General features: G+C 37.1%; 1 protein-coding gene across 4 annotated transcripts in view; it reads left to right on the forward strand.

Annotated features, from left to right (window-relative positions):
- The window catches only part of col18a1a (collagen type XVIII alpha 1 chain a), a 109,517-nt gene that overhangs the window by 72,032 nt on the left and 14,634 nt on the right, over window positions 1-22,851 (forward strand). For 3 of the 4 annotated variants that reach the window (XM_073854650.1, XM_073854647.1, XM_073854649.1), the window contains 15 exons: window positions 3,364-3,900; window positions 7,514-7,602; window positions 9,503-9,556; window positions 13,638-13,701; window positions 15,486-16,058; window positions 16,874-17,004; window positions 19,117-19,143; window positions 19,433-19,630; window positions 19,915-19,941; window positions 20,068-20,130; window positions 20,259-20,345; window positions 20,448-20,495; window positions 20,734-20,862; window positions 20,992-21,054; window positions 21,302-21,346. In XM_073854650.1, coding sequence (XP_073710751.1) covers window positions 3,364-3,900; window positions 7,514-7,602; window positions 9,503-9,556; window positions 13,638-13,701; window positions 15,486-16,058; window positions 16,874-17,004; window positions 19,117-19,143; window positions 19,433-19,630; window positions 19,915-19,941; window positions 20,068-20,130; window positions 20,259-20,345; window positions 20,448-20,495; window positions 20,734-20,862; window positions 20,992-21,054; window positions 21,302-21,346 — 2,135 coding nt within the window. The remainder of the gene's footprint in view (window positions 1-3,363; window positions 3,901-7,513; window positions 7,603-9,502; window positions 9,557-13,637; window positions 13,702-15,485; window positions 16,059-16,873; window positions 17,005-19,116; window positions 19,144-19,432; window positions 19,631-19,914; window positions 19,942-20,067; window positions 20,131-20,258; window positions 20,346-20,447; window positions 20,496-20,733; window positions 20,863-20,991; window positions 21,055-21,301; window positions 21,347-22,851) is intronic. The other variant, XM_073854648.1, reaches the window with a different exon arrangement.

Raw genomic sequence — 22,851 nt, forward strand, 5'->3', positions numbered from 1 at the left:
GGTTCTACACAGGTGCTTCACTGGTATATGGCACTAAAAATGGTTCTTCTATGATTACAAGCAAAGAACCACTTTTGGTGCTATATAGCACCGTTTGTTTTTAGAGTGTAGTTTAACTATACCAGCAAACTATTTTGCATTTAAAACATGTCAAATGGCTAAAACAAGGCAGAATTTGAGCCGTCTGTGAAAATGTAATAGACAACAAACCCAAAATAAAATAAAATAAAATAAATAAATTAAAGCAAACACCTTGTAATCATTGTTGACTTTGCTTACATTATGGTATATCATACATCTCGCAAGCTATTTTGACCAGAAGTGGGTTACTCATAGCCAGACTACAGTATATCGGATCTATAGACCATTTCAAATGATGTAAACAACACTGGTCCAGAAACACTTCCTGTTTCAGTTTGTGACTGTTTTTTTATTATTTCACATATATCATTATCTTTAAGATGTTTGTTTAACTTCAGTTAATTCAGTTCTATATGTTTTGTTATTTTATCCCAACATTTATCTAGGGTTAAAAAACTGAAACAGGGAGTGCTTCTGGACCAGTGTTGTTTACATCTTTTGAAATGGTCTATAGATGGTAAAATGACGGCTGTTGGTTGCTGTGTTTAGTAACCATGTATTTTTGGTTTTAACTGTGGTAAAACCATGTTTAATATTCGTAAGGGAGGTTTGCGTGTGTCTTGGTCCAGCTGTAATCTTACACCTTCTCTTCTCATGACATGTCAGCACATGGGGTCTGTGATGTTTCCATCTCAAACTTATCTCCACCAACTAGCTAAATATTGCCTGCAACTGATATAAGTCTGTGCTGAGTGATGCTGGCATGAGTTTGAAGGTTTCCATCTATAGGTCTTTAAGACGAACCCATCCAGCAGTCTAAGTGTGATTTGTGACATGTTTATGTAATCTGAATCAAGTTGTCCCAATCGGAAACACTGCTTAATTCCTTTAAATGTTAGGTCAAGTTTGAGCTGATATTTATTTACTGTAAAAATGTAATCGTCTTTAGAATTGTGTTTAAAAAATTATCTTACACCCCCCCCCAAAGGGAGAGTTCTACAAAAAAATGATATTAAACCCATGATTTGCTTATCCCCGGGCCATCCGAGATGCGTATGTCTATCGTTTTTCAGACAAACACATTATCAGTTAGATTAGAAAATGTATTAGATTGTTTAAGTTAATCAAATGTAAAGTTACGGGGTCTACTCCTTCAATTCCAGGAGATTAGCATTTGTCCTTCTCCAAAGAAATCCAAACGGCTCCAGGATGACAACAAAGGTCTTCTGAGGGTAATCCGCGCGATGTTGTAGAGATATCCATATATTTAAAACTTTATGAATGAAAATAACTGGCTTCCGGTAACGCCACCATCTTGGACTCCTCTGTATTCAGGAGAGAGTATCAGCGTAGTGTACGCACTTTTCTTAGTGACGTGTGACAAATTCGGAGGGGGGGGGCACAGAGCAGCAGCAGACAAACCTCCGTAAACTGCGTACGCTCTCATCTTGAATGTGGACGCGACTAAGATGGCGGCGTAATCGGAAGCTAGTTATTTTCATTTATAAAGTTTTAAATATGGATAATTCTACAACAAAGCGGCACGGATTACCCTCAGGCCTTTGTTTATCATCCTGGAGCTGTTTGGATTTCTTTGGAGAAGGATAAATGCACGTTTTTTGGACTTGAAGGACGTGGACCCCGTAAACTTTACTGAAATCCTTGAAAGTTTGTGAATTTGGGGTAGGGGGATTCAAGGTCCTGGGAGTTTTTTAAAAATAAACATACATAGATACAGGTGATTGAAAGTGCTTGAATCTATTTTATGCAAGAAGTTTTCTGGAAAATCCATATTATTCCCTGTGAAGTGTAGAATAATATCATAAAAACTCTATACTTTTTAAGCACACATGCTAAATTGTTCACTTTAAATGCTTATTTCTTCAGTATGCGGATGTTGATTCATACCAAAATGCTTTTTTGCATAGTTGTTTTTTACACATGAAAACGTCTCGGGTTACGTATCTAACTGTTGTTCCATGAAAAGGGAACGAGACGCTGCGTCTTCCTTGCCATACTTCCTGTGTCCCTGTAATGCCATCTTTGGCAATATTTCAGATAGCGATGTATTTCCTTGCTCCCACGTCACCCTGTCTTTGTGGTAAAGCCTTACCATTGGTTGAATTTCATATACACATTCAGACGCACTTACCCTTGGAGGCGTCCCCAAAGTGTCACAGCGTGAGTTCCCTCGAAAGGGAACTGTAACAATGTATCTTAAAATGTATCTTAAAAGTCCTTGAAAGGTCATTGAATTTGAAGTTAACTAAGGTGTGGGAACCCTGTTTACTGTTAACGACTGGAAGATATAAGACATTTTCTAAAATAACTGAAAATGTGTTCATCTGAAAAATTATGGACATATGCATCTCGGATGGCTTCGGGATGAGTAAATCATGGGTTTAACCCTCTGGGGTCCGACCATTTTGGGACACTCTCAGAGGTTCGGACATGCTCTTACATTTAGTCTTCTTTTTTGGTCTTTTATCATTTTTGGCCGCATTATCCCTTTAAGTTGTTACAAGCATGTGTAAATTTCTTTGTTCTGCTGATCACAAAGGAAGCTATTTGGAAACAGGAAACAGGAGCACCGTTGACTTCCATAATAGGAAAAAATACCATGCCATGACCACCAAGTCAATGGTGCCCAAAAATGGTTTGCACAAATTCAAAGTATCTTCCTTTGTGTTCAGCAGAATAAATAAACTCATGCAGGTTTAAAACAGCATGAGGGTGAGTAAAGTATGACAAGATTTTCATTTTTTGGTGAACTATCCCTTTAATAGGCATGGAATTCCCCTAGCTGTCTCAGGTCGAAACAAGCTTTATATTGAGTCAAGTATAAAGTACTTTGGTCCCATGGCTCGAATTTCTGGAGATTTTTTCGGAGTGTTCCCATGGTGCAAAGCATCCATACAGTAGTAAATGTAATTCTCTATTGATTTAAAAGAGGTCCTCTGGAAACAATAAAACCGGAGGTCACTATTTATTCACACTAGAAAAGTTTAGTGGCCAATAAATGTGCATTATAATTCAATCAAACCACAATCAAGTATCTTAGAATGGATAGCTGCCAAATAAAACACATTATAAGACTAAAGCCAAGACTCACTGCCTGGTTTCCACCACAGCTGCTGTCAATGTTGAACGCTTTGTGATCAGACTAATAAAGTGCTTTCTAACCTGGTACCAGCCTGCTGCCCAAACCCTGACTTTTTAAACGTTCTGCACCCATTTTGTTCTCATCAAAATCCAAATACATTATTTCTGTTTCCTTCACAGAACAGAACGGTATATCACTGTTGCAGTTAATCGGTGATCCTCCACCAGATGGCATCACTGAACACTATGGCCCCGATAACAGCCTTGGCTACATGTTCGGGCCGAGCTCCAACGTGGGCCAATCAGCTGCGGCCCACCTCCCCAACCCATTCTACCGCGACTTCTCACTGATCTTCAACATAAAACCTACATCCACAAAGCCTGGCGTCATCTTCTCCATCACCGACCCCTCCCAGGACTTCATGTATGTTGGTGTAAAGTTGTCAGAGGTTCAGAACGACCAGCAGGACATCATCTTTTACTACACCGAGCCGGATTCGGAAAAGTCTTACGAGGCGGCCAGGTTCTCCGTGCCATCCATGCTGAACACCTGGACGAGGTTTTCCATCAGTATTCTCAATGAAAAGGCATCGCTGTACTTCAAGTGTGACTCGGACCCACAAGTGGTCAACTTCGAGCGGTCCCCAGACGACATGGACCTGGATGCTGGGGCCGGAGTGTTTGTTGGTCATGCCAGTAGAGCAGATCCTGATAAGTTTCTGGTACGTATGCCTGAGATCATGCCATTTTTATGAAAACAAACCCGGTGGAGGCTAGCTCCGGCCACAAAGTAGTTTTAACAGCCGGTGCATGTGTGTGCAATGAAATCGCTCTGGTTGAGTGACTCTTGCATGATATGATTGCCCAAATTGGCTGTTTTGAAACACAACGTGTATTGTGTGGTGATAAAAGCCCACCCATCTCATCAATGTTGTGTGGCAATTCAAGCTACTGACCCTACAGCAACACTTTACTTCAAAACCAATCACATGATATCTAAAGCAGAGTCAGGAAGGTCTGGTACTCCCAAATAAATATCATGAACTTACCCTTCGAGAGAGAGAGACAGAGAGAAATTGTGTCAGCACATTTGGATGCTAACAGAACAGTCAGATGATATAAGCAGACCGATTTTTCACCAACTACAGGGAATTACGGTACAGTGTCCTTACTGATCTGTGAAGTTAGATGATCGACTGCCCTGCCTTGTTTTCATTCATCACAGTAAAGCTATAATGCACATTGTCCTATAACTGTTGTGAGGATACCGGAGCAGCAGGAATCCCCAATTTTTCCCAAAGCTTAATGACCATCCAGAAGCAGATGGATCTTCTGATGTTTCTGTGTTTCATGTGGCTTCCATTTCCTATGGGAACGCCATCGTTAGGAGATGGCCATCGTAATTACAGGCCTGATTTAGCAGGATATGATTTCTATTCCCTCCCACTGATAAAGACTGCATGCTTATCTGCAGAACTGTTTGGCGATCGGGTCTGTACATCTGACCCTGTGTTGAGACTGTGAGAAGGTCTCGGCTTAGGTCACTTTGAGACCCAAAAGGGCAATTAAGACATAAAGCTTCCTTTACTGCATTCAGTCCCTGAACCTTTGACCGTTTACAGAGACAAAGGATTGAAAGTCTGTTACCAGCTAAAAATGCCCATTTCCCCAAGCGAGGAGCAGGTCTCGTATGGAGATTCACTATGATTTACTCTTAAAAATAATGATGTTGAAATGGTTCTTCACAGCAGTGCAATAGAAGATCCATTTTTGGTTACAAAACAAACATTTCGGTCAAAGGTTTTAACAAGAACCTGTCTTAAAGAATTAGTCAATTTTCTTTAAAAAAAATCCAGATAATTTACTCACCACCATGTCATCTAAAATGTTGATGTCTTTCTTTGTTCAGTCGAGAAGAAATTATGTTTTTTGAGGAAAACATTCCATGATTTTTCTTATTATATTCAATAGATCCCAAAACTTAACAGTTTTAATGTAGTTTAAAATTGCAGTTTCAAAGGACTCTAAACAATCTCAAACGAGGCATAAGGGTCTTATCTAGCGAAACGATTGTCATTTTTGACAAAAAAAGCACTTTTAAACCACAACTTCTCGTCTTCCTTAGGTGGTGTGATGCGCCAGCGCGACCTCACGTAATACGTCATCATATCAAGAGGTCACGGATGGCGTATGTGAAACTACGCCCAAGTGTTTACAAGTGTGGTGAAAGAGGACCGTTCAGACGTTGTTGTATGTTGATACAACATGAATGATACTAATTGATGTGTTTGTGTCAGTTTATCGTTTAAAATGGTCCGCAAACGTGCGTTTCATATATTTAACACGTGACCTTTCGACGTCATTACGCAATTACGTGAGGTCGCGCTGGCGTGTCACACAGCCGGAGGAAGAAGAGAAGTTGTGGTTTAAAAGTGCATATTTTTTATTTTTCTTGCCAAAAATGACAATCGTTTCGTTAGATAAGACCCTTATGCCTCTTTGGGATCGTTTAGAGTCCTTTGAAATGCAATTTTAAACTGCATTAAAACTGTTAAGTGTTGGGGTCCATTGAAGAAATTAGAAAAATCCATGTTTTCCTCAAAAAACATAATTTCTTCTCGACTGAACAAAGAAAGACATCAACATTTTGGATGACATAGTGGTGAGTAAATTATCTGGATTTTTTTTTAAGAAAATGGACTAATCCTTAACTTAATAGTTCTTCATAATTATAAACAATAGAGAAGTTAATCCAGGCACACAGCATATCCAATTCCATACATACTTTACATAGTTGGCGAAAGTTACTACAGTATAAAGCGTTAAAGAAAAACTGGTAACACTTTACAGTAAAGTTATATTTTGTTAACATTAGATAATGTATTACCTATCATGAAATAACAGTTAACAATACTTCTACAGTATTTATTCATCTTAATTCATGTTAATTTCTGCATTTACAACACGTACAGAAATTATAGCATTAGTTACGCTAACATGAACAACTGTATTGGCATTACCAAGCATTACAAAAGGCGAATAAATGCTGGAAACTATATTGTGCATTATCAGTTAAAGGGATAGTTCACCCAAAAATGAAAATAATGTCATTAATAACGAGGGCTTGTTGACCCTCCTTTGAAAATCTATGTACAGTATACTGTCCATGTCCAGAAAGGTAATAAAAACATCATCAAAGTAGTCCATGTGACATCAGTGGGTCAATTTGAATGTGTTGAAGCATCGAAAATACATTTTGGTCCAAAAATAAATAAAATGATGACTTTACTCAGCATTGTCTTCTCTCCCGCATCTGTTGTGAAGCGCATGTGTGAGACCAAAGTCACGTGACTGCAGTGACGTGAATGACGTACGAAGCTGCTGACGTGTTATCTGGTGTGCCCCAGCTGTTTTTTTGTTTGTTTCTTTTTTTGTGCGCCCGGCCTTCGTTTACAGTCTGAGGGAGCTCACGCTGTAAGTTTGAAAAAAAAAAACTTCACAAACATGTCCGAGGATAACGCGTCATCCGCGTCACTGCAGTCACGTGACTTTAGTCTCGCGCATGCACTTCACAACAGACGCGGAAGAGAAGACAATGCTGAATAAAGTTGTATGTTTGATGCTTCAACACATTCTAACTGACCCACTGTTGTCACATGGACTACTTTGATTAAGTTTTTATTTCCTTTCTGGACATGGACAGTATACCGTACGTAGATTTTCAATGAAGGGTCAACAAGCTCTCGGACTAAATATAAAACTTCTTAAACTGTGTTCCTAAGATGAACGAAGGTCTTACGAGTTTGAAACGACATGAGGGTGAGTCATTAATGACATAATTTTCATTTTTGCGTGAACTATTCCTTTAATGTTAGCTAATGCATTTACTAATGTTAACAAATACAATTTTTAAAAATACTTTAACCTCCTTGATTCAGTGAATCACACGCTAAAACAACACAGACAGCGTGTAAAATATAAATGGTGGGTAATTTGTCCTAAATTACCCCCTTAATGAGACATTAAAGAAAGAACAGTCGGTCTTTGTGTGTCAGCCATTGAAAGCATAACAAGGCAGCGCTGCTTGGCAGATAACAAACTGAATGCTATCACCATCAGAGCTGTAATTGTGCCGAAACCATAAAAGGGAAATCCCACAAGGAGACACTTTTTTGTTTGAAAAGTGAGATCGTGCACACGTCAATAATATCAGACTGCCAGCATATCTGCCAAGGCAGAAAAAGAGCCACAAACATCTTGAGCATGAACTCTGTACCTGTCATACCCATCAAAACAAGCTTACCAACCCATGTGTGTGTGTTTGTGTGTGTTCTGGGTGTAATCGGGGATCTCAGGGTGTTGAAAGACCCCGGGGCAGCTCAGCGTCACTGCGAGGAAGATGAGGATGACTATGATATGGTAAGACTTTAATCTCCAGCGAGAGCGTCGCAGTTAAATAATCACTTTCACTCATGTGTCGTCTCTTAATTACATCTCATTGTGCGTCACGGCACGGATTTGCATCTCAACAGCTTTATCCAGAGCAGCTTTGGATTTCAGTTAATTATGAAATGAGCAATCGCAACATAAATGTTTCACATTGCAGCTGCTTTTCTTAAGTAAGCTGGAGGCTATTAGCTCTTATGTTTTAAGAGGTTTGTAAAATGGGTGATTAAATTCAAAGAATGGCTAATACAGTGGGTCGAGAAGTATTGAAACTGTGCTTGGATAGATCAGCGACAAAAATTATGACTTTTAATAATCAATTTTTTTTAGCATGTGGTTTTTTAAAGGGTTATTAGAAAGTTTGTGTGCTACTTGATGATCAGTGCAAGGTTTGGATTTAGTTTTTATACACTAGGTGAATTTGCTTTGCCACAACTTTTAAGGAAACTAAACACTATACTTAATTCTTTCCCTGCCGAGAAAACTAATTAATAGAACAAATTGCATGAAAAATGTGTTCCTGATGAATTTATATGGTAATGTGTAATACTGCGATTATCCACTAACCCAATTTATAAAAAAAAAATCACTCACCCAATTTATTGAAAAAAAAAACTGAAGCAAAAATGCAATTTTTTTAAGAAAAATACCCATGTTTAAGAGTTTGTAAGCAGACAAAATAAATAAATAAATAAATAAATATATAATTTTTTTTAAATAGCTCTTATTTTTATATTTTAGTTTTTATGTTAATTTTAGTTGAATTTTTAGTTTTAGAATTGTAACATTCTTACAACATTTTAACAAGTTTCTTGTAACACTTTACAATAAAGTTGCATTTGTTAACATAATTTAATGCATTAGCTAACATAAACTAACAATGGGCAATATAGTTTATCATCATTTATCTTCTCTGTTAGGTAATGCCATTGCAATTGTTCATGTTCGTGCATTAACTAAAGCTAACCCTTTTGACTTTAAAAATGCATAAACGCTGAATAAACAAGATATAAATAATATTCAATTCAATTAAATTTTATTTATATAGCGCTTTTCACAATTGTTAATTGTTTCAAAGCAGCTTTACATTAACAGATGTAGGAAAAGCATAGAAAAGCGAGCGTAGTAATAATGTAACGTATACACTGAAGTAGTAAGTTAAGCCAAAGGTGGCGGACTAGTTTATGTTAGCTAACACATTAAGTATTTTTAACAAATGCAACCTTATTGTAAAGTGTTACAGTATTATTAATTTATTTATTTTTTAACTAATTTTGCTATTTAAGTGTAAGCCTTTTTAAAGTTTTGCTTAAAAAATTGCCTTATCTTAAACTTATTTCAGTTTATTGCTAAGGAAAAGTTTTTAATTTTAATTTACTTCACGTTTTTCAGGTAATATTTAGGTTTACATTATATTTCATTTGAATATACAGACATGTTTTTAATAATTTTAGATATAGTTGATGATAATAACCCTGCATTAGTGTTTTAGGTTACAACTAATTTAGATTTTCTATATTTTCTTCTATTTTCTTCGGGTCTTGCTTATTCCATATAACAAAAGAATAAGATAAACTAAGATTTACATCTCCAACAGAGATTATTTATCATATAGTCCACCTAACACCTGTTGTGTTTTGTGAGTGATAGACTGATTGTTATCACACCGTGTCTCAAAGCGCTTGGAATTTACATCCATTCATTTCTAGAAAGAATGCGTTGCCTCTAGTTACAGTAGGTTTTGAACAGGATAAAGCCCATCAATATGATGCACGACCTACACATGCCCTCCAGCTGTCTAGATAACACTGTTAACATTGTTAACAATCAAAAAGGAATTCATGCATTTTTTCATCTTCCTCCTAATCTACAGACATCAGGTGATGGACCAAGTGGCTATGGGGAGAGCGAAACAACATCAGTCCAGGTATGAAGATCATTGTTTTGAATGTTCCTTGTTTTTTTGACCTCTCACTGCTGCAGCTCATTTAATCCCCCCTCTCAAAACCACAACCGGAGGTTCTGGGCTATTTAAAAAAGCAGCATTTGTGAGCTTTAGTGGCTCTGTTTCTGTACACTCGCTCATCTTTGAGTTGAAAGTCCCGGATAAACACAAATCTCCAGACTAAACCCAGATGTTAAAGCCCATCTTCCCATGCCTTGTGTTACAAATCCAGAAATAGGCCATGTGAAGATTGAAATGAACCCTTGCTCCTGATATGCAGGCTTGTGCATGCCAGAGTTAATTACAATGGGAAGAAACCAGGTGCTTCTTAAGTGTGGACTGAGGGGTCTTTTCTTTAAAAAATCTGATTTCTTAAACGCTGAAGTCATTTTATAATGATTAGGCCACTTTATAAATAATATGCTTTATTTTGATTAATTAAAGATTGTATTTATTTATTTAATTTCTAGTCTGTTTTACATTTAAACATCCCCTGCACTACAGAGGTGTCAATTTATGTTTTCAAACCTTGTAATTTTAAATTTTACGTGCAATGCGTTTTAACACGCCGTGACAGACAGAGAAAGTAGACTGGCATTTTCCAAGGTCCTATAAAGTGAACTTTCCTTTGTCTTACCATGCAATCCATTTTGATTGATGCCAAATTTCGCCCCAGGACATTTTCCATCCTTAATTCAAAGTCAGTCTGACTGTGCATGGATGATTTTAAAGGCATCCGAGGCAAGGACACCTGGTGGGCATAAACTCACTCATGATGCCTCATGTGAAGGCTTCTTTGTATAATCGAATTATGTAAGATTATTACATCAACGGGGATTGGAAAGTCTTCTGATAGAGTGGAAAACACAAGTCTGAATCATAACATGTTGAAAAAGAAAAATGAATGTTTGGATGTCATGTCATCTATGATCAATACACAGAGAAACTATATATAGACTGGACACATTCAACTTCATGATTTTAACGAAGTTTTGTAAACAAAACATTTTTTGGTATCAATTTGGCAGATGTTTTTTTCACAAAATGACTTTAAATCTATACACTGCAAAAAATTATTTTCAAGAAAAAAAATTCTTAAATTAGATGCTTTTTCTTGAAAAACAACCCAAGAAAATGAGTCTAGTTTTTAGACAAAAAATATCAAATTTAAGTGATTTTGTACGGAGCCCTACACTGCAAAAAATTATTTTCAAGAAAAACATTTCTTAGTATTTTTGTCTTGTTTTCAGTAAAAATATCTAAAAAATTTTAAATTAAGATGCTTTTTCTTGATGAACAAAACAATCCAAGATATAAGTCTAGTTTTTAGACCAAAAAAATCACATTTAAGTGATTTTGTGCATAAAACAAGCAAAAAATCTGCCAATGGGGTAAGCAAAAAAATCTTGAACATTTTTCTTAAACACTAAATTCAAGAAATATTCAAGAAAAATTTGCTTACCCCATTTGCATTTTTTTTTTTGCTTGTTTTGTGCACAAAATCACTTAAATTTGATTTAAAAACTAGACTTACTTTCTTAAGTCGTTTTGCTTATCAAGAAAAAGCATCTTAATTTAAGAATTTTTTGATATTTTTACTGAAAACAAGACAGAAATACTTATAATTTTTTTTCTTGAAACTCATTTTTTGCAGTGTAAGGGGAGATGGAGAAAAAAATGAATAAAGTTTAGTTTCGCGTGCGCACGTGAAACTATCGCGTGTGTGTCACGACAGGGTTGGAGAGACAGGACGCAAATGCAAGGTTCAAAATAAATAACATTTAATAATAAAAACACGAGGGCAGGAACACAGGAACATGAACACAGGAACTTTAACACAGGAACAGACAGGGTATCAATGACAATGATCCAGCAGTGAGCAAACAGAAGACAGAGGTATATATACACACACAGACTAAATGACAAACAGGTGTGATGAGGCAGGTAATTAATCAATGAATGTCCAGGTGATAACAATCGGAACAGAGACAAGACATGACACGGATTAACCGTGACATTACCCTCCCCTCTACGAGTGGCTACCAGACACTCACATAAAACACAAGAAAAACAAAGTCTGGTAGCGAGAGTCCAAGGGAGGGGTGGAGGGCTTGGGGACCCTGGCGAAGCCGGCAGCCGCCGGGATGAGACCAACAGGACGGTTGGCCGGACTGCGCCAGAAGAACCGGAGCGATCGCTCCGAGAACCGAGGCAGACGAATTACCCCCCTCCTGGGAATCGTTGACGATCAGATGCCCCCGGAAATCATCTCCCATCCCCTCGCGGAACCGGAGACCCTCGGTAGCCACCCCGGGGAAATGATCGGGCGTGGTCCGTTCCGGATCCCCCTGCGAGTAGGATGGTGGTCCTCCGAGGGACCGTCGACGACGACTCAACCGTTGGGGGACCGCCTGGGCCGATCCTCCTCCCGCAGGCCCGCAGGAGCGAGCGATCGCTCACGGTGGTCCCCAAGAGACATCGGGGCTGATGGGGAATGAACCCCGATGTCACTACTCCCCCTCGACGAAACTCCTGGGGGAGCCGCCCTCCGTGAACCTGCTGCGTCCAGTTAGGCTGGATCATTCTGTCACGACAGGGTTGGAGAGACAGGACGCAAATGCAAGGTTCAAAATAAATAACATTTAATAATAAAAACACGAGGGCAGGAACACAGGAACATGAACACAGGAACTTTAACACAGGAACAGACAGGGTATCAATGACAATGATCCAGCAGTGAGCAAACAGAAGACAGAGGTATATATACACACACAGACTAAATGACAAACAGGTGTGATGAGGCAGGTAATTAATCAATGAATGTCCAGGTGATAACAATCGGAACAGAGACAAGACATGACACGGATTAACCGTGACATTGTGCATGTGAAAGCGAAAAATTTCACTTGCGCACGCAATAGTTTCACATGCAAATGCAAAACTAAACTTCTGCACATGAAGGTTTCGTGTGAACACATGAAAGTTTCACGTGAGCATGCCAAAGTTTCACGTGAGCAGGCCAAAGTTTCATTTGAGCACGCCAAAGTTTCACGTGAGCACGCCAAATATAGTTTTTCTACGTTTTTCTTAAACACTATATTCAAGAAAAATGCAAGAAAAATTTGCTTACCCCAATGGCATTTTTTTTGCTTGTTTTATGCACAAAATCACTTAAATTTTATATTTTTGGTCTAAATGCTCTGTATAGTTTTTTTTATTCGTATTTGTTCCTGGGATTGAACCCATGACTTTTGGATTGCTAATGCAATGCTCCACCAATTGAGCTACATGAAGACATTATTTGTCTATGTAAATGCATAAATGTAATGTATTATTTTTTGTACAAAAGATGTTTTACATTTCTAAATTGTTATATTTTAGCCAACACTTTACCATTTGAATTGCATTTGCATTTTTTTATATATTTTTAAAGACTTCTCAAATTTCTATGCCAAAGTCATGATGTGCACCAGCTCTGGAATATTTCCAAATAAAGCCATTACAATCCAAGTTAAATATACAAATTGGTCTCAGGAAGAACAGAATGCAAAAAACATGTGTCGGCAAAGAATGGCCCTCTTTTCAGCACTTAAAAAATATCCTCTTGCGATTTAAGATCCTTCCTCACTCTTGAGTAATCCGTTCAAGGTCAGTAAAAAAGCTCAGACGTTCGTCTATCAGCAAGTGGCTGGAGAGATTCTTCCATCTCCGAAGAAGTGTTGGCAGATGTTTAGCAACCCCTCCTTGTCTAGCCGCACAGCCTCCCACCTGCCCACCCGACCCCTATCTTTAGTCCCTGGGACCCACGGCCTCCATTCCCCAGCACGGACGTTTGTCCGAAAATACACCCTGCCAGCATCCCCTTACATTTGCCATCAGAGCACTCAGTGTCTTCTCTCGCCAAAGTCTCCATTTTCTCAATCCCTGCTTGAAATATGATAATCAAAAAGTTTTAAGAACCTGATGCCTGGTATGTCATCAAGTTTGTGGTTCTGCTGTATCAGCAGTACATGTTGTCCTAAATGCAAGGTCAGGTGATTTATATCCATCATATCATTTGCAGGTTACACCTCCATCCTCTCGACCAATCCAGCAGCCACCGGTGACCTCTGTAATACAGCAGACAGGTAAGTGTGTCTCTCTGTTCATTGTCATCATTTGGTACCATCACCTAGTTTGACATTACATTTTGGATATTAAAATACGTTTATCCCAAATAATATGTATGTATGTCTCTGTAATGGAGAAATTATACACTTTGGCCTAAATGACTAAAGTTTGGATAGATTGAAGCAAACATCTTTATCATCATTCTTGTGTTTTTATTTGTTATTTTATGTTTTTCATGGACAAAATCAACGCATCTCTAAGGTTTTCTTATGGTAGTATTCATCAGTCCTCACTCCTTTTGCTTAAAAATGAAGTTGTCTACAAGTTCTTAAACATTACTCTGAAATTCTTGCATGTTGAAATTGACTGGCTTTATGGAAGCCCATTGAGTTTATTGACGGAGCCACTATGATATTTGGCTCCCTCTTCTGGCAAACAAAATTTGGCCATTATAACTCAGGTGGGACATTTGTTACCCTCGACCACAAAACCAGTTTGAAGTAGCACAGGCATATGTGTAGCAATAGCCAAAAATACATCGTATTGGCTAGAATTACAGATTTTTGTTATTATGTTATTATATTATGTTCCAGAGATTTTGTACATTTCCTACTGTAAATATTTCAAAACTTTTATTTATTCATTTATTTTTCTCAGGACTTCATTTGGACAACTTTAAAGGCAATTTTCTCAATATTTAGATTTTTTTGCACCCTCAGATTCCAGATTTTCAAACAGATATCCAACTGTTTGGCCAAGCACACAGCAAAAAATTATTTTCAAGAATTTTTGTCTTGTTTTCAGTAAAAATATCTAAAGCTTTTTCTTGATGAGCAAAACGACCCAAGAAAATAAATATAGTTTTATAAAAAAAATATATCAAATTTAAGTGATTTTGTCCATAAAACAAGCAAAAACATCTTCCAATGGGGTAAGCAGATTTTTACTTGAATTTTTCTTGAATTTAGTGTTTAAGAAAAATGTTTAAGATTTTTTTCTGGAAAATAATTTTTTGCAGTGCATTATCCTACACTGCAAAAAAATTACTTTCTTACTTAGTATTTTTGTCTAAAAATTCTTAAATCAAGATATATCTTCTTGATGAGCAAAATGACCTAAGAAAATAAGTCTAGTTTTTAGACAAAAGATAAACAATTTAAGTAAATTTGTGCTTAAAGCACACAGCAAAAAAAGATTTCAAGAAAAAAAATTCTTAGTATTTTTGTCTTGTTTTCAGTAAAAATATCTAAAGCTTTTTCTTGATGAGCAAAACGACCCAAGAAAATAAGTGTAGTTTGAAATAATATAGACCAATAAATAAGTATAGACCAAAAATATCAAATTTAAGTGATTTTGTGCATAAAACGAGCAAAAATATCTGCCAATGGGGTGAGAAAATTTTGCTTGAATTACGTGTTTAAGAAAAAATAAATCTTATTTAAAGATTTTTTTTCCTCACCCCATTGGCAGATATTTTTGCTTGTTTTAATCACAAATTTACCTCAATTATTTATGTTTTGTCTAAAAATAAGACTTATTTTCATTATGCTCATTAAGAAAATACATCTTAATTTAAGAATTGTTTTATATTTTTCCTAACAAACCATACATCAATGAAGGGTTTATTTATGATGCATGAATCTCAATTTAAAAAAAATTACTCTTATGACTGGTTTTGTGGTCCAGGGTAACATTTAGACTTTGTAATAGATGGATTAAATCTATACAAGCATCTCCATATAAAACCTGTGATTATTTTTCATATGGTAACAAGCAGTTAATAACTCTAAATGATCATTAGGCTCTGTTGAATTATCTCGCCGAATTTCTGGCTCACATGGTGATTCTCGCCAAACATCTGGTTCATACGGTGATTCTCGACAAACTGGTTCACACGGTGGTTCTCGAAAAACATCTGGTTCATACGGTGATTCTCAGCAAGCTGGTTCACACGGTGATTCTCATCAAACATCTGGTTCATACGGTGATTCTCGGCAAGCTGGTTCACACGGTGGTTCTCGAAAAAAGTCTGGTTCATACGGTGATTCTCGACAAGCTGGTTCACACGGTGGTTCTCGAAAAAAGTCTGGTTCATACGGTGATTCTCGACAAACTGTTTCACATGGTGGTTCTCGACAAACTGGCTCAGACAGTGATTCTCGACAAACTGGTTCACACAGTGATTCTCGACAAACATCTGGTGATACTGGAAAAACCCACACCTTAGTTGATATTAGCAAGCAAATTTTAGTGTCACATGATGTTTCTAGACAAGCTTCAAGCACAGTTGACCACTCTCTGAGAGCTTCAGGCTCAGCTGATGATGGCTTGCGGTATTCTGTGGAGTCCAGACTCGGTCCTGCAGGTACAGCAGGTGGGTCGCCGGTGAGGAGATGAAAATCTCTCGAATACAAAATGGATAGAAATTCTCTGCCGAATTTCTACATGATGCTTTGCATGAGATGCATAAATGCATCGATGTCTATGAATGGCCAAACAGGATGCAAGCTTAATGGGAGCGAGTGCTAGCGATGCCACATATGTATGTTGTATGCATATGTATGTTTATTGTTCAGTGTTTACTGGACAAGCATAAGTGTTATATCCTTATTGTAAACAGACTGCTTATTCAGCTGCTTGAAATAAGCTTTTGCTGGTATATGCCTTCTGCAGGTATTTTATTATACAAATGTGTGGTGTTTTGAATACATTTGGAAGAAATATTTAATAGTATACCCTTATGAAGTAATATGTCCAGGTTATATTTTACCTCAAAATCAAATAAAGGAATAAAAGAAATGAATATAAATGAGGCCTATATTAGGTCCATATTTTTGATTTGACATTTTCCTTCAATTTTTTTGTATCTTTTCTTTTTTAAATCGGTACCCTTTTGAAAAGCACACCTTCATACCGAGAGCGTTCATATTAGTACCTCAAAGTTATTAGTATCTCAAAGGTGCATGTAGTTTATCAAATGAATACATATCTAATCGTTAATTTTAGGATCTTTATTAGGACCGTATGGTACTGCCCCATTTGACTGTTCAAAAATCAGGATTTATTTTCTTTAAACAAAATATTATTTATTTATTTATTTTGATTTTGTGATTTAATATAGCCCAGACATGTTCTTGATAGACTTTGTAAGATTCACCCTCATTTAATAATTTATATCAACATCTACAGGTTCTGTTGGTGCAAAAGGAGATAAAGGTGACAGAGGAGAGAAGGGGGCCAAAGGTGACCGGGGCCTTGTGGGACCAAAGGGTGATTCGGGGTCTGCCTCTGTGTCTGGTGGAGGATCAAAGGGAGAGAAGGTGTGAACCTTACTGAATCAGTTGTTTCCAACCTGGTGTCCGAAGCCATGTGAAGTTGCATAATTTGCATGTTTTTTGAAATATTTATTTAATAATTTTATTTATTTATTTATCATTTACCATAAATTCTGTGAAATTAAACTAGCTAAGGCTACAATTTTTGAGATTAATTTATGTCATGATTTTTTTGTGGGCCCGAAAAGGGATAAGTGGGAGATACCGAAAACTTTGAGAACCACTGCATTCCTGCTTTAAGCCAATACAGTATGTGAAGTTCAATAAAGGCAACATGCAAATTGGTTTAATCATTTGTAAATAAAATCTCATATATTTGACTGTCATTAGGCGTTTTTTTATTCAAGGGACACTCCACTTTTTTTGAAATGCTAATTTTCCAGCTTCCCTAGAGTCAAACATTTGATTTTTACAGTTTTGGAATCCATTCAGCCGATCTCCGTGTCTGGCGCTACCACTTTTAGTATAGCTTCGCATAATCCATTGAATCTGATTAGACCATTAGCATCGCGCTAAAAAATAACCAAAGTTTCTGTATTTTTCTGTAGATGGGTGATTCTCACGAAAACTTGGTTTTAAAAATGTCAAGCATGAAAATGTAAAAATTGCTTAAATTTACTTTTTTTCCCATCAGACATTTAAAAACAAAGTCTGGAGTAAATGGGAACATTAATTTAAAAACTTTTACTTATCATTTAACACTTTTTGTAACATAATTTAAAAAATTAGTCCTAAAAAATCTCATTACCGCAACAGTCAGAAAACATCAACACTGACATATTTTCAAAATGACATGACAAACCTGAAAGAACATAATTTGGAGATTCTGCACATGCATTTAAAATCAAAGTATTATGCTTTTATTAATTAAATTAACATTTAATAAGCATCTGTTGCGGTAATGATAATCAAAATGTCGTGTAAGCATTCTGACAAGACAATATTTCAAATTAACTGTAAAAAAATGATCTTACCTGGTAGCCATCTTGAAGTAACTGGTCCATGTGCTTGGTCACTCAAAATCAAACTTGATTAAAATTTTGTATGTGTGCTTAAACTGTTCTCAAAAACTGTTGCGGAGGATAAGAACATCAGGCATGGACACATCATTTTCCTAATTTTTCTTCATTATTATTATACATGAATATTCAGTAAATATTTTTTCTGTCATCTAAAGTAGTCTAGCAAAACATCCATTTATTTTTTTTCTTAATATTTTTGTTTTAATTTGATTAAATAACAACATAACGCATGTTCAAACACAGCCGGACACATTGCGGTAATGAGAATTTCAGCAGAAAATGCGATAAAATTTACAATTATAAATTCGTATGTTGAAATCACACATTGTGCAAGGTAGAACAAAGTATTGTGTTAATTCTGATGCTTTTTAATGTTACTATATTACACATTTTAAAGCTAAAATCATTAGTGCAGTGGTGTTTCAATGGTTTCGTGAGAATCACCCAGTTACATTGTGTACGGAAAATAAAAAGTTGTGATTTTCTAGGCAGATATGACTATGAACTATACTCTCATTCTGGCGTAATAATCAAGGACTTTGCTGCCGTAACATGGCTGCAGGAGGCGCAATTATATTATGCAGCGCCTGAAAATAGTCCCCTGCTATTGAAAGTAACCAAGGGGACCATTTTTGGGGAGTGTGTAATATCATTGCGCCTGCTGCAGCTATGGTACAGCAGCAAATTCCTTGATTATTACGTCAGAATGAGAGTATAGTCCTAGCCATAACGGCCTAGAATATCGCAACTTTTAATTTTCCGTTGGTTTTAGTACACGATGTAACTACAGAAGAGCCAAGTTCTAAACAGGAAAAACACCAAAACTCTTTGGTTATTTCCTAGCGCGATCCCAATGGTCCAATCAGACTCAATGGATTATGCTAAGCTATGCTAAAAGTGCTAGCGCCAGATCCGGAGATCCGCTGAATGGATTCCAAAACGTTAAAAAATCATATGTTTAACTCTAGAGGAGCTGGAAAATGAGCATATTTTCAAAAAAAAGTATAATGTCCCTTTAAATTGAATTATTAGTATTACTATTAAACTGCACTGCTTTTTTTCTCTGTATTTACAGGGCGAAATAGGAGAAAAAGGCATGAAGGTTGGTTGTGATAATCTTTGAAAGATTAACAAATTAAGATTTAAGAACGACTTTCTTAAATACCTCTACTTACAGTATATATATTTCAAATACTTAATCAGAATATATCTGCAACTGTGAAATGTGTATTAAAAGAATAAGTTACCGAAACAGGGTGCATGGTGACAAAAATAAGTTTCTTTGTAAGCAAATAGACCTGTTACCTGTCCTCACTGTATTTCTGTTTGCTGAGATTGTTTTTTATGCGCGCAAAGTTTTCTTAAGATTGTTTACTGCCTTTTGATTTTAGGGCGGTCCTGGTTTTGGTTATCCTGGATCAAAGGGAGACCGTGGCCCTCCTGGACCCCAAGGGCCTCCTGGTCCACCAGGGCCCAGTGCAGAGGTAGAGGTGAGAGGTGATGGGTCAGTAGTGGAGAGGGTGACGGGACCAAGAGGACCACCTGGGCCACCAGGACCCCCGGGACCTACCGGAACTGATGGGGAACCGGTGAGTAGCACAGAATGCCGAAAATTATTTATCGCTTTCATTTTGGAGTCTTATCTCTAAGTAGGCGCATTTACACAAAATGAAAATGTGTGTATTGCATTTGCTTTTGATGTATTAGGACAGTAATTGGTTTCCATGGTGTTTATCATGGTGTTTTTAATACAGTTTAGAGATATGCATCAGTTCAAGCACAAAGGCGAATTGTGCTTCTGCCCTAAAGACTATGCATAATGCATTAGACATATCTGAACAAAACTTAGATTGTGTTCTGTCTGCTTTTATAGGGTGACCCTGGTGAAGATGGGAAGACGGTAAGTACTCATACTGTAACGTATTTACTTAAGAAAAACATGCACATTGTACATTTCAGTATTACTAGAGACTGTATTGCTGTGTATATGCTGTTTGCATTTATAATGTTGATGTATTTGTAACAGGGCCCTGTTGGACCTCCTGGTTTTCCAGGAACTCCGGGGAATACAGGACCTAAAGGAGAGAAAGTAAGTATTTAAGTTGACAGTCAACTATTAAGGCAGGATCCTAACTGAAATGGGAGCTCATAAGTAGCAGACGTCTTTACCATTCATATGTCCATTATTATTCATATGTCTTTCATGTATCATTTTAGGGTGACCGAGGTGATGGTAATCCAGGACCCCGTGGGCCTCCAGGGCCTCCTGGCCCTCCAGGACCCCCAACTCGCTCTGACAGACCCGTGAGTTCATTCAAGGACCTGTTTTATTGGTCTTTCTTTTCTTCAAATGATCATATATCAACAAAAAAGCCTTGTTTAAAACATGGTTTCCTCTGAATACAGACATTTGTGGACATGGAGGGTTCTGGTTTTGATGCTGAGAATATGCGGGTAGGTATATATTTACTTATAGTTTAACTCATAGTTCTCTTAGAGTCTCTATGGTGGAGTGTCACATTGTTTGTTAGTCATATTTTAAACTTTATTTCTTTCTTTATCTTATGTGTGTAACTTGTATGCAGATGTTTTATACGTTTTGTCTGTCAAGTAATTCAAACATTTATTTTTATTAGTTTTCTGTGACAAAATTGAGCAGGTTATGATTTAGACTCTTGATATTTCTTCATAGGGACCGCCAGGTTTGCAAGGTCCACCTGGTCCACCCGGCCTCCCCGGACCCCCTGGCCCCGAATCTGCAGCGTCTGGTGGTTTCGGGCCTCCTGGTCCACCCGGTCAAAATGGTGCTCCAGGTCAACCGGTAAGGATATGACACATGTGTACATAAATATCAGGCTCAGGTCATGTTGTCTCTCCATCTCAACAAAGCCATGATATTCCCATATATAAGTAAAAAAAATCTCATATAAAGATTTTATGTTTATAATAGGGACTTCCAGGTACTCCAGGTGCTGATGGAAAATCAGGTTTACCTGGACCAAAAGGAGAAAAGGTAAAAACTCTTGTTAGTTTTCTTTGAACAATTGACATTTTATAGTGTCGTCTATTTATCCATTTATATACTAAGCATAAAAATTCAATGTATTTATTTAAAAGAATCGCTTGTCAAAAAGTATGAGAACCCTGTCTACATATCCGTGCTTGACCTTTAATGGATTTGGACTTGCATAATTCAGTACTTTTGAGATCTCTGTAATAGTTGCTATCTTTAGACATTGTACTGATTATGTGCTCCACAGGGTGACGCCGGTGATCTGGGTTTACCTGGACCTCTGGGAGAGAAGGTAAATTTGTAAAATATGGACACTCGTACAGTAGAAGTATAGGCTTTGTTATAAAATCTAGCATTATTGACACACTCCCAACACAAAGGTTGTTTCAAAAAGTTGGAATCATACTGTATTATATTGCATTTTAAAGGAAAACACCACCGTTTTTCAAGTTTTTACTATGTTCTTACCTCAATTCAGATTAATTAATACATAACTATCTTTTTCAATGCGTGCACTTTTAATCTTTGTACAGCGCTTCTTGAATGTGTTAGCATTTAGCCTAGCCCCATTCATTCCTATGGCTCCAAACAAAAGTTTTATTTTCTGCCACCATACTTACTTGTGTAACTATTCATGTAACCGTCTTTAAATAGGGAAACATAGAAATGTTTGGTGGCTTATAAATTCATCCCTATTTGGAGCCATAGGAATAAATGGGGCTAAGCTAAATGCTAACACATTCACAAGGCGCTGTACAAAGATTAAAAGTGCACGCATTGAAAAAACATAGGTATGTACTAATTCATCTAAGTTGAGGTAAAAACATAGTAAAATATTGAAAAACTGTGGTGTTTTCCTTTAAGAAATAATAAGTTTTGGTAAATCTAAAGTAGTCTGGAGATGGATATCCCAGTAATGAGCTTGCCAAAAAATTAGGGTGACCATAATGTGCCATTCTTCCCGGACGCATCCCGTCCAGGATTTCGGTGCGTCTTCCGGAAGTTGTATTTGTTGACCGCATACGCCATTCAGTTAAAAACATAAGATATACAATCGTAGTTTCATTCTTACCTTAAAATGTAACGATTGCTTTTCTGTAATAATAATAATAATCCTCTATGACGTATGCGGTCGACAAATACGACTTCCGGAAGACGAACACAAAATCCTGGACGGGATGCGTCCTGGAAGAATGCCACGTATGGTCACTCTAGAAAAAATTCATCCAAGGTGATGGATGAATCGAGAAAAATAAAATGTATCAAATGTCAAAATAATTAAATCAGTCACGTAACACATATTATTAGTTTGAATGAGTGACTCGTCGTTTTTATTTCACTTGAGTTTGTAGTATGTTTCTATGACACTGCTATCTGAATAGGGTTACTATTACTATTAGGGTTACTATTCTCGAATAGTAATGCGGTTGCAGTTTACTGTGTAGGCTGCAGACAACAAGTCACTTGATTCTGAAACAGACCTATATCTGTACATTACATTACTTTACATGACTAGTCTCACACATCTAAACGTATTTGTATTCTAAGTACAAATATCGCATGCAACTGAACTGATAAGTGCTGCACGAAATAAATGGAGCAGAATATAGTTTTTAGTATCTTGTGAAACAGTCGAGCCCACTCAGGGTCTTTTATGTTGTCTTTTTTGTAGCAAAACTCCTACTTGCCCAGCTATCTCTCTGATCTCCTCTCCTACGTTACCTCATCCTTCTTCTTTAAAGCTGCAGGTCTTGAGCGTGCCGAATGACTTTCATAGGCATTCACATCACTTACCAA

Source organism: Misgurnus anguillicaudatus, chromosome 17 (genome assembly GCF_027580225.2).
Source record: "Misgurnus anguillicaudatus chromosome 17, ASM2758022v2, whole genome shotgun sequence".
Lineage (NCBI taxonomy): Eukaryota > Metazoa > Chordata > Actinopteri > Cypriniformes > Cobitidae > Misgurnus > Misgurnus anguillicaudatus.